Genomic DNA, 15,383 nt, shown 5'->3' with positions numbered 1-15,383 from the left:
ACAAACAAGCTGAATGTATTGGCTTTAAATGGAAAAGTCGCATTGGGAAAAATAATTCTGCAAACAGTGTCAGCGTGATGGGCTGAGTGACACTTTGACTTTCCCAGGCAGAAGAGGCCAGCTCCTTTGCCACGGCACATGTGTTTAGGTATCATTGCAAGTGATTTTTCTTGGATCAGAGTTTATATTGGGAAAGACAATGTGAGAATCTGTCCTGAATTGTGTATTTTAAACATGATTTTTAAAGCTTGGGGGGAAAAAAAAAAATCTAAACTCTTTATGGTTGGGAGGGCGTGATGTATTTTTTCGATAGCATGTGAGTGCCATCTAGTGTTCTTCATTAGTACCCTGGCCTTTACATTTCGATGGCTTGACAAGGAGTGTTTTTCTTCAGCGGCTGCAAGTGGGTTGTGCACACTCTGCTCCTCCTGAAGCGTGCGGGCTGGGTTTGTGCCTGGGCTTGGTCTTCGCTGGATAAGTTTGGGGTTTGGTGTCTGCAGAAGCCATCAAGTGCCACTCTTCTCTGCGCTGGTGATACATTACTGATGAACGGTTGAGAATCTATGAAGGAAAATACATAGAAAGAGGAGTATAAAGTAACTTCTGCTCATGTGCAAAAATGTACTGGGTTGAGGAAATTACTTACTGACTCAATAGTGTCGCATTTTCAGAGGTTCTAACTATTTCCAGGGCCTGCAGAGCACATTGGACTATTTACCCTCTTCATACTGTAGACTGTGGGCCAGGGAAGCTGGGGCTCAGGTTGACTGGACTTCTTAATGTTCCAGTGCAGAGCTCGTAAGTGAACAAGTTTAAGTGTACGTGCAAACGTCAGGACTGAAAGTAAGTCAAGAACTAAGCAACCTGCCTGCAGAGAAGGGATTCTCTCGCTCCCTTTACTCTGGAGAGCAGAGAGCAGCTGCAGGTGGTATTAAATCCCATTGGTCTCAGTGGATTGCAGCCTAAGCTATTACTGTAGGCATTGAGGAAAAAACCTGGCTCTGAAGAGTGAGGCACAGTTCTACCTGTTTGTTTTCTCTTGGTTATTTGCGAGAGCTTCATATTTTTTCCTTCTGTTTCTTAGCTTGCAGCACTCCCCCGGTCAACATGAAAGTGCAGCCAGTGAATAGGACAGCGTTACTTGTAACCTGGAACCAACCAGAAACCATCTACCACCCTCCGATCATGAACTACATGATCTCATACAGCTGGACTAAAAATGAAGACGAAAAGGAGAAGACTTTCACCAAGGACAGTGACAAGGACCTGGTAAAACCACAGCATCAACCCCAGACATATGCATCGAGCTATCCTTATATTGTTATTTTCTCAGTAGAAGGAAGTAGAGGAGGAAAACAGTTGTTACCTTATAGACAGGCTAGTGTTTGACTCACAATGAATTGCTATTAAAATGTTCAGCATTAGTTGAACATTGCCTAACAGACTACCCAGAACACTAGAGTGTGAATTAATAGTTTATGTGAGTGCATAAAGGACTAAATCTGTAGACACTTTTTCATGTACTGTTGCTGAGAAGCAGCTGGCTCGGGAAATAGGCTCTGAATACCTTTTGGCTTGCATTCAGCTTACAGATTTTCACATTAAAAGTCCGATCCCCCAAAATCTGTTCCTGGGCTCAGGCTTTTCACTGTGCATAGCCCCTTGCAGTCTTTGGAGCAGTTTCTGGCAGTAAGTGCTGCTAGCAGTAGGAGTTGCATGGTCAGGGCTAGAAGATTATTGCAGAGTGGCCCTGTACAAGCATGGTCTATGTGTGTCAGTGGGAGGAAAAGAGGGAAGAGCAAGACAGTTCCAGCACAGTTGGAAACACCAATCTATCTCCTCCATTTAGGATTTGATCTGCTTGTCATTCTTGTCTAAGTGGAAGCAAGTATTGTACCAGTCTTTAACATTCTCTGCATATAAAATCAAAGTGACATATTCAGGTTTGAAAGGCCTCCGTTTATTGTTAATCAAAGAAAGCCTCTAGAATAATGAAATCAGTAATTGTATATGCACATGAAAAATGCAGCAGCACAGAGTGTTATTCCTAATGACTGTTATCGTATTTTTTTTTCGAATGCACAGTCCTCTGGGCCCATTCAATCAGTTATACAATAATACTTCTCTTATTCCCTTAGATGAAGATTCTTTTACTTCATTTCCATTTATATTTTCAATTTCCCCACTAGACATTGTTATCTGGGTCACATTAGGGAACGATGTGCCTCCTGAAATCAGAAAGGAATCTATTGAAAGGCACCCAAGGTTATGATGTATTGTAACCTCTCTCTTGTCATAACTTCACGCTCTTAAGGGAGATTTTTTTTAATCAGGTATAAGGAGGAGAGCCTTAATCAGCAAAAATGAGGTGGGCACAGTGAAAGCATCCTGTTTTATGTAAAAGAAATAATTAAAAGTGCAGGGGATGTGATGGAGTGATAGCTTGGAAATAAATTGCAGTGAGACCCTGTGCTGTGCAGCAGAGCTTGGAGGTTAAGAAAGCAATGACAGCTTAGTCTATTTTAGGGGCAAGAGAAGAAGGAAACTCTTTTTCAGAGGAAAGTGCAATTTGCTTTCAGTGCTCTGGCAGGGGCAGTTGGGCTGTCCCATCTTGAAAGCAAGCTAGACAGGTCGCTGGTATTTCAAGTGACCCACACAGCTACTGCTGCTGTCTGCTGCAAGGCATGAACTGATGTGATTGTGGACTAAGGCAACTCAAAAGAGTATCTGGAAGGCAGCAGGGCAGTGTTTCAGGTCTAAGAGTATGCAGGGACATCCCAGCCCAGGGTGCTGAGACATCATGTTATACAGGCCACCAGCATCAAATTGCCATAGCCAGTTCGGTGCAAAATAAATAGTGAGTTTGAACGTGCAGTGACCTTCCTGGGCTTATCTCATGTTTGGGACTTGGATCTCCACCTAGAAAAATCCCATTTTAATTCCTGTAAGGTCGAATGATTTGAGGTTTAAGTTTTTCTGAGGAGAGCAGAGACTTCGGGGCATGAAGACTGTTGTGAGAGTAGATGTGGGACGTGCCCATTTCTTTCTCATGGGCAGTCAGCAGAGTCTGGGTGCATCACTTTGTCCTTGCCCTCTCCCAGGGGACCACTGAATATTTCTGTTTTGAAGTAAGTTTGTCTTACATGGCATAAATGTCCTGTGTTAGCACAATGCTTTATATATTTCAAACTGATCGTGGACAGTACTGTGGGGGTAAAAAACTGAATAATATCTATTTTTTTTAAACAGAAGGCCATCATTAGCCATGTCTCACCTGACATCCTTTATCTGTTCAGAGTTCAAGCAGTTTGCCGAAATGAAATGCGTAGTGACTTTAGCCAGACTATGCTCTTTCAAGGTAAAAAACCAACATAAATATTTTTACATTAAATGAATTTGTCTGCTTAACATTTTCTTTGTAGAGTGCGGTGTGGAGTGATTTCAGAAGATGCTTGAATGCGTGTAGACACTGCTAATTTCAGATTGTGGCCAGTGACTTTATCAGAGTCCTGTTTCTAGCGATGGGGGTTTGCCTACACCTCTCTGCTGGCAGGGTTCGTCAGATTTTAGGAGAATTCAGAGCTTTTCTTGGTACTAGTTTTCTAAAACAACTCCATCAGAGACTGCTTATGTATCAGAGGCACAGCTATAGCAGGATGTGAGTCTGATTGGTGTCTGTTTTATGTAAAGAGGAAAGGAGATCAGTCCTACCTTGACAACCACATGTGGAGATGTTCTGGTCTTACCACGCATGCAATGTCAGTGATTTCCAAAACATACATATTTAAATGAAAGCAAAAGAACTGGATGCTAAGCTGTGCTTTCGCATGGATTTCCTTTTAAAGTTTGTTGGAGAAATCTGGTAATGCTGAGATTTGGTAGGAGAACTTGATGCTTTTTGGGTTTCTTAAGTGCCAAAGTTTTGCTCTTTCCTGGGAATTTATTAGTGCTTTTTAAATTAATTTTAGTAATTAACTTAGTACTTTTTAAATTCACCTCTGCTGAGAGCACGCCCTCCCGCTCCACTTCACAGATATATAAACCTCGGAATGGGTAATGGAAGAACAAAACAAGCAGAGATTTAAAATTTTAAATCCTTAAGATGAAGCAAAGAGTTAAGTCACTTGGGTCTGATGGAACAGAGCCACAGTATGTGAAACAAAATAATAGAGGCATTTTTCAGTGTGATTTGTGGCAGTTTCAATCCTACTCTGTTAGCACTTAGCATCTGAAGGATATCAAGCTGTGGACACAATTTAGTTCTGTTATAGTGTCATGCTACCGTGTTAGCAGCATTACAGAGGGAGCAGGGAGCAGACAAGAAATGTCCTATCCAAGCAACATCTCATATGTAGCTCTGTTGTAGCACAGTGTTTTGGACTTCACTTTAAGTGCCAGGCAGAAGTCAGAAACTTGTATATTGCTGATTATGGTCCCTTTCAGCAGATAATAGAATGGAAAAATTATTTGAAATATGACCACGATACCCGTTTAATTACAGCTGAGACTAAATCATTATTGACAGTTTTGCCAGGCACTCTTTGTGTACTCTATGCCAGTGTTCAAAGCAGTGGAGGCGATACACACATCGGCAATGGGAGTAGATGTTGTGTTTCCTTCCTCCCCCAAAAGGAGCTGTTCTCCTAATCTTTGGCTGCCCCCAAGATCTGACCTAGAAAAAGAATCCACTTGAGCTTTCAAAGCATTCTTCGGAGGCTGCTTATAGTTGTAGTTGAGCTAAATAGCAAGAAATAATATTATCATAAAGGCAGGAAAAAACTCTCTGTTGTCATCAGCTGCTCTGGCTTCCTGTGCCAGTCAGGACATTTCACCCGACTTGGGTTTGAAGGACAGCTTGTGTGTTCTGACAGTGCACTTAAACCGGCATTGCCAGGCCTGAGTCAGTAGAGCCAAGTCCAGAGTCAGGTGAGTAACCCCAGGGGAGCGGAGGAGCCGGTGCTCCGAAGCGACACCCGCATCGGCGCTTTGGTAGCAGCGACGTTCGGCGGTTGTTGAGCGTTCTCCTCCCTTCCCCCTCCGCTGACCCGCTGCTGTTCTTTGTTTCTCAGCTAACACCACTCGAATTTTCGAGGGGACCAGAATTGTGAAAACAGGAGTGGTAAGTCCCGGCCGTGCCTCGCGGGGGAGCGGGGCGGGTGCCCACCAGGTGGCAGCAGGGGGCTGGAAATCCGCGCCAGGGCCGGGGGGGCTCGGTCGGAGCCGCCACGGGGGGGGTTTGTAGCGTGCCCGAAATATTGGAGGGGTTGGGGTTTCGAGCTCCGTGCCCTGAGAGGCTTTGACCACTGGAGTGTTAAAAAAATCTTCCCAAGTATGTATTGAACTCGTTTCGAGCGGATTTGTAGTCTTAATGGTGTCTGCGGAAATACATTTCATTTCTTTTATTAACTGTGTGACCAGAAGTGTATGCAACAGGAATAAGGCTTCACGCACAGCATCTTTGCTCTTCCAGTGCTTTAAGGATGCTTGCTATTGTGTGAATAAAGCCTTATGGGCTCTTTGTTTTAATATTTATTCAAGTGAGACTGTAATGAGTCACTGAAGCTGACTTTTATATACCAGAATCAGAAATGTTGATACATTTGCAGTAAAACTGGAGCACGCCATTTCAGTTTTGAAAGCACCTGAGTAGGTTATTTAACATAAACTATCCATAACCTAAATTTCTTGGCATTTGGTATACTGAATTATTCAGTCAAATTTATGGTCTGAAGTCATACTGTGGAATTTATTCTAAGTACATTGCTTCTGGTTTTATTCTGTTCCAATTTGATGTACTCCCTAGTAAGCAAATAACACATACAAAGCTTGAATTTGAATGATTAATGTTTGTTTAATGATGTATAGAGGTATTCTAGACATATAAAATCTGCTGTCCAATTTTAATACTCAGTCTAGCTTTGAGAGTGTACATGCCAGCAAAAAGCAAATCTCACAGTGCCTTAGGGATTCACACTGATAAGTATCTGAAAGTTTAGATGCTTATTTAAAGTTTTGGCTTGAAATCTCTAAAGCACAGGTTTTCTTCTGAGATCTCAGGTTCTCTGTGATTGCAGCTGGTCAAAAGTGACGTGAGAAAGCAGCCTTTGGTTTGCTGCAGCATTTCAACTGCACCGCCTGACTGAAACCAGGAATTGCAGAGAGATGCAGAAATACTGTTGAGTTCTAAATTTCAGTTCCAAAAAGAAACATTTTACAGTTTTGTTCAACATTCAGTAGCACCTATTTAACTTTTGTTTGTCCTTGTCTGATGCATACCTTTCCATTTAATGTTCCTCTTGCTGATGAATTCAGTAATGCGAGACCTTTTTCAGAGAGGATCGTGGTCAGGTTGTCTGGGCAGAACTGTTGACCTGACTCTTCCACAGAGTTACTCTTTGTCCTTAGTCAACTCACTTCAGTGTCTTTTTCCACATGTGAGTCAAGAAGGGGGAATGACTTGTCTAGTTCTACAGCCAGGGTTTTTTATTTACAGTACAGCATACACATCTGTGCACAGAGACCCACATGCAAACATGCGTGCACTGGGTTGACATTAGAATACCAGGGGCAGGGTGCAGAGGAGTCCATGGTTCGTCCTTGCTTCCTCTCAGCTCCACGAGGGAAGTGGGCAGTGCCAGCCCTGGCTCTGGGTCACTGGTGGTGGCCAGGGAGAGCCCTGGGGCTGGGGAAAGCTGAGGCTGTACATGGGTGCCACAGCCTGGTGGTCCTGTTAGAGGTCATGGTGACTTGCCGAAGGGCTGCTGATGCTCATGTTCTTCAGGAGGGCCCAGCTGGCCATGCTGCAGGTCTTTTCTAACGAGAGCAGTGCCTCACTGCAGCAGCCGTCCTCAGGAGAGTAATGCTGGTGGGTAAATTAAGGTAATAAAAATAGTACCGTTCGAGGCCCTCACAATGTGTGTGGGAAGAGCCAGAATTCCCTGTCAGAGCAGACCCACCAGCCACGAATGCTCACGTTGGCAGCACAGCCCTTATTTTGGGACAGCCCTTATATAACGCTGTATTTTTAAACTTCCGTATTCTGAGGATTAAAGCACTGTAAGTCATGCAGCTAAACTCATTAAACTCCTTTACATCCTCCTCACCCCTGAGAGAGAATGTTACTCACAAGCGACTGGTGACGTGGGTGGAGAAGGTCCCACTGTAAAACAAGGATAAAGAGTTTTTTGGTGATAATGGTTGTTCGAAGTGGTGAATGCAGGGAGGTTTCCTCTCTTTGTGGTTTGCCAGGTAACTCTGTGGCATGTCCCGTTCCTGGCTCGGCCCTGCATCCAGGTGGTGTAAGTCTCTCATTTTAGGAGAATAGCAACCACAATAGCATGTGTGTGGAAAGGGAGGGAAAAGCAAAAGAAAAATGACCCCAGGTAGCATGTCGGGGCCCCTGCTGATGGTCTCTGCTGTGTTTTCTTCCCCTCTGCTGCCGGTGACTTCCTCAAGCCCACAGCATCTCCTGCCTCCTCAGCTGACATGGCTCCCATCAGCTCCGGCTCCTCCACCTGGACCTCCTCGGGGCTCCCCTTCTCCTTCGTGTCCATGGCCACAGGGATGGGGCCTTCCTCCAGCGGCAGCCAGGCCACCGTGGCCTCAGTGGTGACCAGCACCTTGCTGGCAGGGCTGGGCTTCAGCGGTGGTGGCATCTCCTCCTTCCCGAGCAGCGTGTGGCCCACCCGGCTCCCCGCGGCCACCCCCAGCAAGCAGGCGGGACGGCCGGTGGTGGCTGCCACCGAGGCCGCCGCTGCCGCCTCCCCGGGGCCAGAGCGGGACTCAGCACTGACAAAGGACAGCGAGGGAGCCGAGGAGGGGGAGAAGGACGAAAAGAGTGAAAGTGAGGATGGGGAGCGGGAGCATGAGGAAGAGGAAGAAAAGGATGCTGAGAAGAAGGAGAAAAACAGGGCGGCAGCAGCAGCGGAGGCACACAATAGCACGGAGCCCAGCGTAGCCACAGATTCCCCCAATCGGACTGCCGAGGAGGAAGGAAATAAAACCATATCGGGTAAAGAGCCAAACCAAAACTTTGCCCCCACGGCTGGAGGTCCTGAGGAGGAGAGCTTTGATGAAGCAGACGCTCAGCCCCAGCCGCTCCCTTCCACCCAAGTGCCGCCAGCATTCACCAACGAACTTTACCTGGGGAAGATCCCAAGAAGACCAGAGACAACAAGAAAACCTCCTCCAAAGGAGGACAGGTTTCCAGAGGAATACCCCTCAGATAACAAATTCATCACCATTAACCCAGGTGAGTGACCTCCGGGGAAACTGGTTTTGTCAGTATAAGACTGTTGGAAAATTACACAGTCCAAATTCCTCACTGATTTCCAGTAGATACATTTCCGTGGTGCCTGGCTTCATCTGAGGGCAGGTCAACACAGGACCCAACCCACAAATTGTTATTTGGGGCAGGAGAGGAGGAAGGATCATCATTTTATTTTATTGGGACAGATTCATGCTCCTTGGAAAAATGTTAACTCCAAACTTGATGCATTTAGAATTTTGGTTTTTTAAAAAAAAGAGAGGAATGCAGTGAACTATAGCTGTGAAATTAATTTGGAAGAGTGGTTGCTGTGCCGAGCTGATGTTTCATGGGAAGGTTGCTATATGCTGTAAGCTAATTTAGTTTATCTGCAGGATTCTCCCTGATCGGGCTTTGAGATAGTCTTGCAAATACGGGATCATCACTGGTTTATTTCTCATCGCAAAACCTACATGCTCTGATCTTCCAAGGCAATGCACCTTTTGCAGTAGGGCTACCTTTTTTTTTCCTGTGGAAAAAAAAATCTTAGCTAGGCAGACTTCACATGTTTTCTGTGTTTCTCCTGATAAGAATTACCACTGTTCCTGTACACGCTGGCTTTGGATGTAGGTACCAAAGCCACAGTATGTACACAGCTAATACGACCTTTTGGAAGCACGCCCAGGTGATCTGCGTGTGCCCAAAGCCCTTTGTGGTCAGGATTTGCTGCACAGGCCTATGCAGACGGGTATCTCACAGCGCTCCCGGCTCGCTGCGTAGAAAGTCCAATGCATACGCACATGTCTCTGCTTGGGGAGCTCCAGGCGCTGGTGAGGAAAACAGATCTTATAACTTAAAGGAGCAAAGGGAGTACGTGCATATGGGTTTATTTGCAGAGTAAGGACTGAGATTTAGATACGGCGCCAAGTTTATCTGAGTGATTTTGTGTATTGCCACAGCATTTATAAGCTAGTGCTCATTTTTTGTTTGGTTGGTTTTTTTACTGTTGTAGTTTATTTTGGTAATCTATAGACTGTTTTGTAATTTTGGTTTTCCATCAAAGCTGCTCTAGAGTTACAGAGTACTATGAAGAAAACTTATATATTTGTTTCCCCCTACATTTATAAACACAAAAATGCAGATGTTGTGCACTCAGTTATAGCTCAAAACCAATTTAAAAAACAAAGCTAAACCGTATCTTTAATAACATTTGTTACAGAAATGCTGACCTGACTGTGAATCATAACTGTTCTGTAAGAGAACAGATTAACAATGCGGAAGCCAAGAAACCTGCACCAGGTTGTGCTCATTTTTTTAAAAAACGCTGCTTTTTTTCTTACTACTCAACTGGAAATCTTCTTCAAAGTCCAGCGCTCCCGCTGAATATGGTCTGAGATGCCTGTCAGGCTGCTTTCAGCATGCCACTTGCCTTAATCACCTTTTTATCAGGAAGAAGGGAACTCAGCACCATTTAGGTTCAAACCCCAGGAATTCAATCTGCTTGGGTAAACCTGCCTCTGAAATAGTTGTCTTCAGTTCTTCCTGCCTTCTGCTTCCCCATTTCTCAAGTGCCAGTTTCTTGGATGGCCCAAGTACAGTGTCCCTTATCTAAGATGTAGAAAGGGCCTCATGGCTTATTCTCAGCCTAGTTGGAGGAAAGATGGGTAGTTGGTCTTGTTTCTTACCTCATGACAACGTGGTTGTTATTAAATTGTTTTTGTTCTGTAGCCAAGATGAAAAAGATTCAAATCAATGAGATGGGAAAATACTGTTAATATTGCTAAGAAGTTCTTACTGGTTATTGTGAACTATATCCCCTTAGTCTGTAGTGATTTCTCTTTTTAGCATGCAGAGAACTATCACTGTAAGTGGTTCGGTACAGCTTTGCCTCCTACTAGACAGCCTCTTTTAAGAGCTCTGCTCACTTGCAGGCTTGGAGGCTTGAAATGACCCTACCTGAAGACTGCACGCAAAGACAATCAGTCTTGAAAGGACTCTGCAAATTAGGTTTTCTGTGCTGATATATGGAGGGAGGATAACTTACTAAGATCACTGTGTCTTACAAAAATGGCTTCCATGTGTAGGAAATTACATCTGAAATAACCAGCACGTTAGCTGGGGGAAAAGATAAGTGAAAGATTTGCCTGTTTCACCCAAATTAACCCTAGTTAAGACTTAGTTAAACCTCTGCTGCATACTCAGAATGAGGAGAAGGAACTGTACCATACCTTCAGCTTCCCAGAAGAGCCTCTCCCAGGCCCCTCAGTGCACTGAAGAGGACACTCAGCAGCAAAAGGACTGGGAATGGTTATTCAAAGATGAAGAAGGACCCATTTGTGCCATTTTCCTCGGGGTAGAGATTTATTCCCTGTCTTTGACCTCCAGGTGGAAGAAGTTAGGTTGGTCGCAATCCTGGTGACTCCATCTCCAGACATTGGCAAGGTCTAGTGTTTTTCAACTCTGAGAACGTTTTGAGATGTTTCTTACTGGCTTTGGGACAGAGGCTTTCAATCTGAATCTCTTTCTGTCAGGTGTGAGGACCTTGTCCTTCAAAGTCTCAAGTACTTCTCTTTGCATGTGTTACCAAGCTTCTGCAGTGGGTAGCTAAGGTCTACCTAACCCAGAATTTGCCCAAATATTTTACTAGATGTGTCTGAGTAAGGCCTGGATGGCCTGTTGGGAGTGCTACCCCCGTGAGAAGACTTGGGAATGCAGGAGGAGGAGCTTTCCTCCAGCTGGATCTAGGTTACCAAAGACACATGCCAGCAAAACCCACAACTGGTGAATTGGACCATCAATCAAACACTAGCATGAAGCCTAAGATTAGTTGCTTCGGCTTGTTTTCCACAGTAATATGGAAATTTGCAATTCATACAGACAGACCTGACCTAGCTCATGCAAGGAGTTGAGTTCAGTGAAACTCCAGACATAAGCAAGACCTCTTCCTATGAGAAAGGGCCTCAAAGGTTTTCCGTAACAAAGTAAGCCTGAAATTAAGGCAATGACCAGTGAAGCCAACAGGACATTGCCAGAAGTGTCTGAAAGCATTCCTGAGCATCAAGAGAGTTAAAAGAGGGTGAAGGCCACTGCCGAAGTGAGTAGAAGGAACCCCAGAAGCTTGCTGTGTCCTGTAGAGGTCAGAAACTTTTTTGGATGCATCCTTTCTCCAGGAAAACAGTTTTCAAAAAGCTGTCAAGGTTTCAAAATGTTTTTGTGACTAGGAAGTTTAATCATTTTGAAGAGTAGAAAATTGTTTCATAACAATGTACACTTGTAAAATTAATTATATAGCATCAAATTAGCAGTTGTAAGGAGATAACTGAATGGGGAAGTACTCGTGAGTGTGGATGATTAGAGGAGAACAGGGAACACATGAGAAATTACAGGGAAAGTGCAAGGCCAATTAGTACAGCAAGGCTCATTTTCTTTTAGTGCTTATTTCACACGCACATACACACACACCTCTCCTGAGGCCATGTCATTATTTTCCAAATGGCATTGGCCTCTTCTTGTCTGGTGGTATCGGCCAACTCTAATGATTTTCTTCTGTCACTGAACGCTTGCTTGCATTCTCCTCTTTCATTTTCCTGATCATCCTTTCTCTGTTTTGGTGCCCACACTAATTGTACCTTTGATCTGCAACTGTTACACATGCAGCTGCTCAGCATTGTCCGCGACTCTGAAACCTGAAAATTAGAAAATAGCAATTAGAATGATGCTCTACCAAAAAAAAAAAAAAAAAAAAAAAAAGAGGGGAAAAAAAAAAAAAGAAAACCAGCATGATTCAATTTAATCAGGCTAATGTCCCACAGAATTTTGGTTTGTTGTGCCGGACAGTTAAACAGATCCTTTGTATTTGACAGGAGGTAACGAATGGGCTGTTGTGAGCAAAGTAATAGATGCCCAGTTGGGGCTTTTGTCTGAGTCATGAGCTGGGGCTGAGAACAGAGATGTGGGTTTGGCCTTTGGTCGGAACTTCAGCCGGGTTTGGCCTTTGGTACAAACTTCAGCCACATCCTCCCGTCCCTCAGCGCTCGCACACTTCTGCCGAGTTCCTCCCACAAGAGGGCTTTGTGGGGAGATCGTGATGTGCAGGGTTAAATTTCAAGCCCGCTGTATGCTTTTGGTATAGACTGGATTTTGGTTTTCGGAACAGTCTTTGCCAGGTCTGAGGTTACAAAAGCCTTCTGGGGATAACCTCATTAAGATAATTAAACATCTGTGTAATTCTTTCTTTCTCCGTACATGGCAAGGGTTATTAAGCTGTATTTTCATGTGGCATTTGAGCCATTTTGCATGGCAACTTACAGGAGCAAGCAGCAGAATGGCTTGAAAATAAAAAGATTGAATTATTTGATGTTTGCAAACAGTATGAATTTCAGGTATCTGACATCAGGATTAAATATGATTGGCATCTGTTTACAAAACTGAAAAGCTGCACTTAGTTGTGCACAGCCTGTGAATGTGACTGCTGCAGGAATGCATTTAAAGAAATAGGGAGCTGCACAATGACATGAGCTTGTATCCAAGGTAATACTCTTTAAAAACATACTGGTTTGCCTTTTTGTAGTTGAATGATCTGTCCAATACTATTTTCCAGAATTAATTGATACCTTTGTATAAGTCTATCATTTCGTTTACTCAAAGGAAAGATGAGCAGATGACTTTCTTTTAAGAGACCGGATGGTCTGAGGCAGTTCGGCAGCGGGGGTTCTCTTTTGGCCTGCAGAACACACGTATTGTCATAGCTAACAGTATCTGTAATGGTACAACAAACAGAACTTTGTCCTGGCAGTTTGTGCAAAGGCAAGGGGTGATAAAGGTAGGTAGGTTATATATTACAGCTACTGTTGCTTATTACAGCAAGCAGCGTTACTTAAGGGAAATAAACATGTTTCTATTCTCAGGAACCAATTACCAAAAATACATGGAAAACCAGTACATTTCACAAATTGTAGAATGTCTCTTTCTTGCCTTGACCTTTGTGTAAAAGTTGCACTGCCATAGCTTCCCTCGCTGCCTAATGCCTTTTGATACTCTGTGCCAGGGCCTCATCCATCCAGAGCCTGGGTGGAACTCGGGAATGGGTGGTTTGCAGGAGTTACGGATTTTTCCAGACGAAGGAATGGATTTAGCAGTGCCAGGGCTTGTATCGTGTGGGACCTCCTGAAACAGATATGCTGTAATAATTTTTATTCCTTCTTACTGGGATCAATTCCAAGCCAGTAAAAGGCAAACTGAATTAATTCAACGAAGGCATATGCCACTGGAAACTGTTTACATTTCTTAGCAAAAATGGAGTTTCCCGGTCCGTGTTTTAAGCTTCCCCCCCGCCAAGGTACAGCGTATGGTGGGCACCGTTACAAGGATATGCTGTTGACATTACCAAGGCTCAACATTCTTGCTTTGGAAAAAGAGTGAAATGCTGACTATTTTTTATTTTATAATATTTTGTTGTGTAGAAGAACAGGAAGCTATAAAGGCCCAGATCTGTCGTCTTTTGTGTGTGTTTTCCAGCGTGCTGCCGTTTCTTAGGCTCTTCTGCCATGACACTCAAGAGATAGGCACCAGCACTCCAGCTGTACTGCTGTGCTTCTGGCCCCAGCTGTCGTTCCAGTACAATTTTTATTGAGATTGGTTTGTTTAAGCTCTCTCAACACTTTACTTAGGCAGTGGAAAACACCTTAGACTTTTTCTTCAAAGCCAGCACGGGAATGGTCTCTTTTTTTTCTGAAGCACATTATTGCTTGGGCATTCCCAGCTGGAATTTTGGGGCCAGCCATCAGCATTCAGGAATGGCATTTGCTATTCTGGCAGTCTGCATAGTGAATGCTTTCTTATCCTCACATCTGTGGTGCAGGGAGTTGGCGGGGTCAGATAAGCGTGTTCTCCACAGTAGACTGAGTAAGAGGAGCATCACGAGCACTGCAGAATTTAATAGTGTGCGTTGGGACTCCAGCCCATGCTGTGCTTACAATGGAATTTAATTTTCTTCGCATGCAAACAGAAACATATGTTTTTGTGTTGAAATATGTGGAGGTGAAACTAAACAGAATACTGTCCTTGGAGAGGAATGAAGCAACACCCTGATGGATGTAAGGTGGTGGGACTATTTGGCTCTCCTGCAAAGTTTTATTACATTGCGTGGCTTCTTGCTTTGTCCCTTTTACCATTCTGATTAGTAACACTTACCTCACAGGCTTAATTTTTTCATGCTGTTAAATGATTTGAAATGCACTGATAAAAACCGATGCCTCAGGGCTTATGATCTTTGCAAGTTTGGCAAATACAGAGAAGAAGCCTTTGCTCTAATTTTGGGGCTGTTCTTTTCCTTATTCTTTGCTAGTCAAGGAAATCAAAGACCTGTCTTAAAAATGGTATGTTGTATATTATTAGTATGCTGTGAAGACGAAAGCTCACCGCATGCTCGAGGTACAATGTTGTGCGCCTATTCTGCAAAGAGGCACTGTTGGTAACCTCGGTAGCCTTTCTTACTGAAATTGGAGACAACGGGCTACTCATCTCTCTTTTGATCAGTTCTATACTCAGTGCACGTTCACTTCCCCCAAACATCCCTCTGATTAGCACCTCATTTAGGCTGCTTGCTAAAGGGCATTACCTCCATCAGCCTAGTTCTTAAAACTAGAAAGATTTCTTGCTGGGCTTGCAGCAGCCTGCAGCCTTGCTCTGTTTTCAGCAGTCAGGCAAAAGCATTTACAATTAACCTTTACTTCCATGTTAGTTGAATTTTACTCCTGCCTATGGAGGAGTATAATCTAAATGCTATTAAAATAGAGTATGACTTCATATTATGTGACATCTGGTGACTTCCAATTATCTGTGTTTTGCCTGCCTATGGTGAAAAGGCAATTATGTTCTTCTGGTAGGATTTGCAGCAGTTTCAGAAGATATGATAATACAATACTGAATGAGGGCAAGGAAGCACATTGGTAAGGAAAGACTCATGTAGGCTAAAAAGTAGAAGTCAAGTGCCTATGTTTCAATCCTTGTTGAAGTCTGAAGCTGTTTACACTAATCCTTTCCCATTATATCCTGTTGACAGGTATTGATCAACTACTGCCTGTTTGTTAGGAAACATGAATAAGATACAGAATCCACTTCTGTATTTTTCTTTTAT

General features: G+C 43.8%; 1 protein-coding gene across 1 annotated transcript in view; it reads left to right on the top strand.

Annotated features, from left to right (window-relative positions):
* PTPRG (protein tyrosine phosphatase receptor type G) overlaps window positions 1-15,383 on the top strand; it is a 405,981-nt gene that overhangs the window by 322,680 nt on the left and 67,918 nt on the right. The window contains exons 9-12 of the mRNA XM_086470025.1: window positions 1,085-1,269; window positions 3,250-3,358; window positions 5,070-5,119; window positions 7,456-8,251. Of these exons, the coding sequence (XP_086326151.1) occupies window positions 1,085-1,269; window positions 3,250-3,358; window positions 5,070-5,119; window positions 7,456-8,251 (1,140 nt within the window). The remainder of the gene's footprint in view (window positions 1-1,084; window positions 1,270-3,249; window positions 3,359-5,069; window positions 5,120-7,455; window positions 8,252-15,383) is intronic.

Source organism: Leptosomus discolor, chromosome 9 (assembly GCF_034619465.1).
Source record: "Leptosomus discolor isolate bLepDis1 chromosome 9, bLepDis1.hap2, whole genome shotgun sequence".
Classification (NCBI taxonomy): domain Eukaryota; kingdom Metazoa; phylum Chordata; class Aves; order Leptosomiformes; family Leptosomidae; genus Leptosomus; species Leptosomus discolor.
This window is presented reverse-complemented; position numbering and strand designations above follow the sequence as displayed.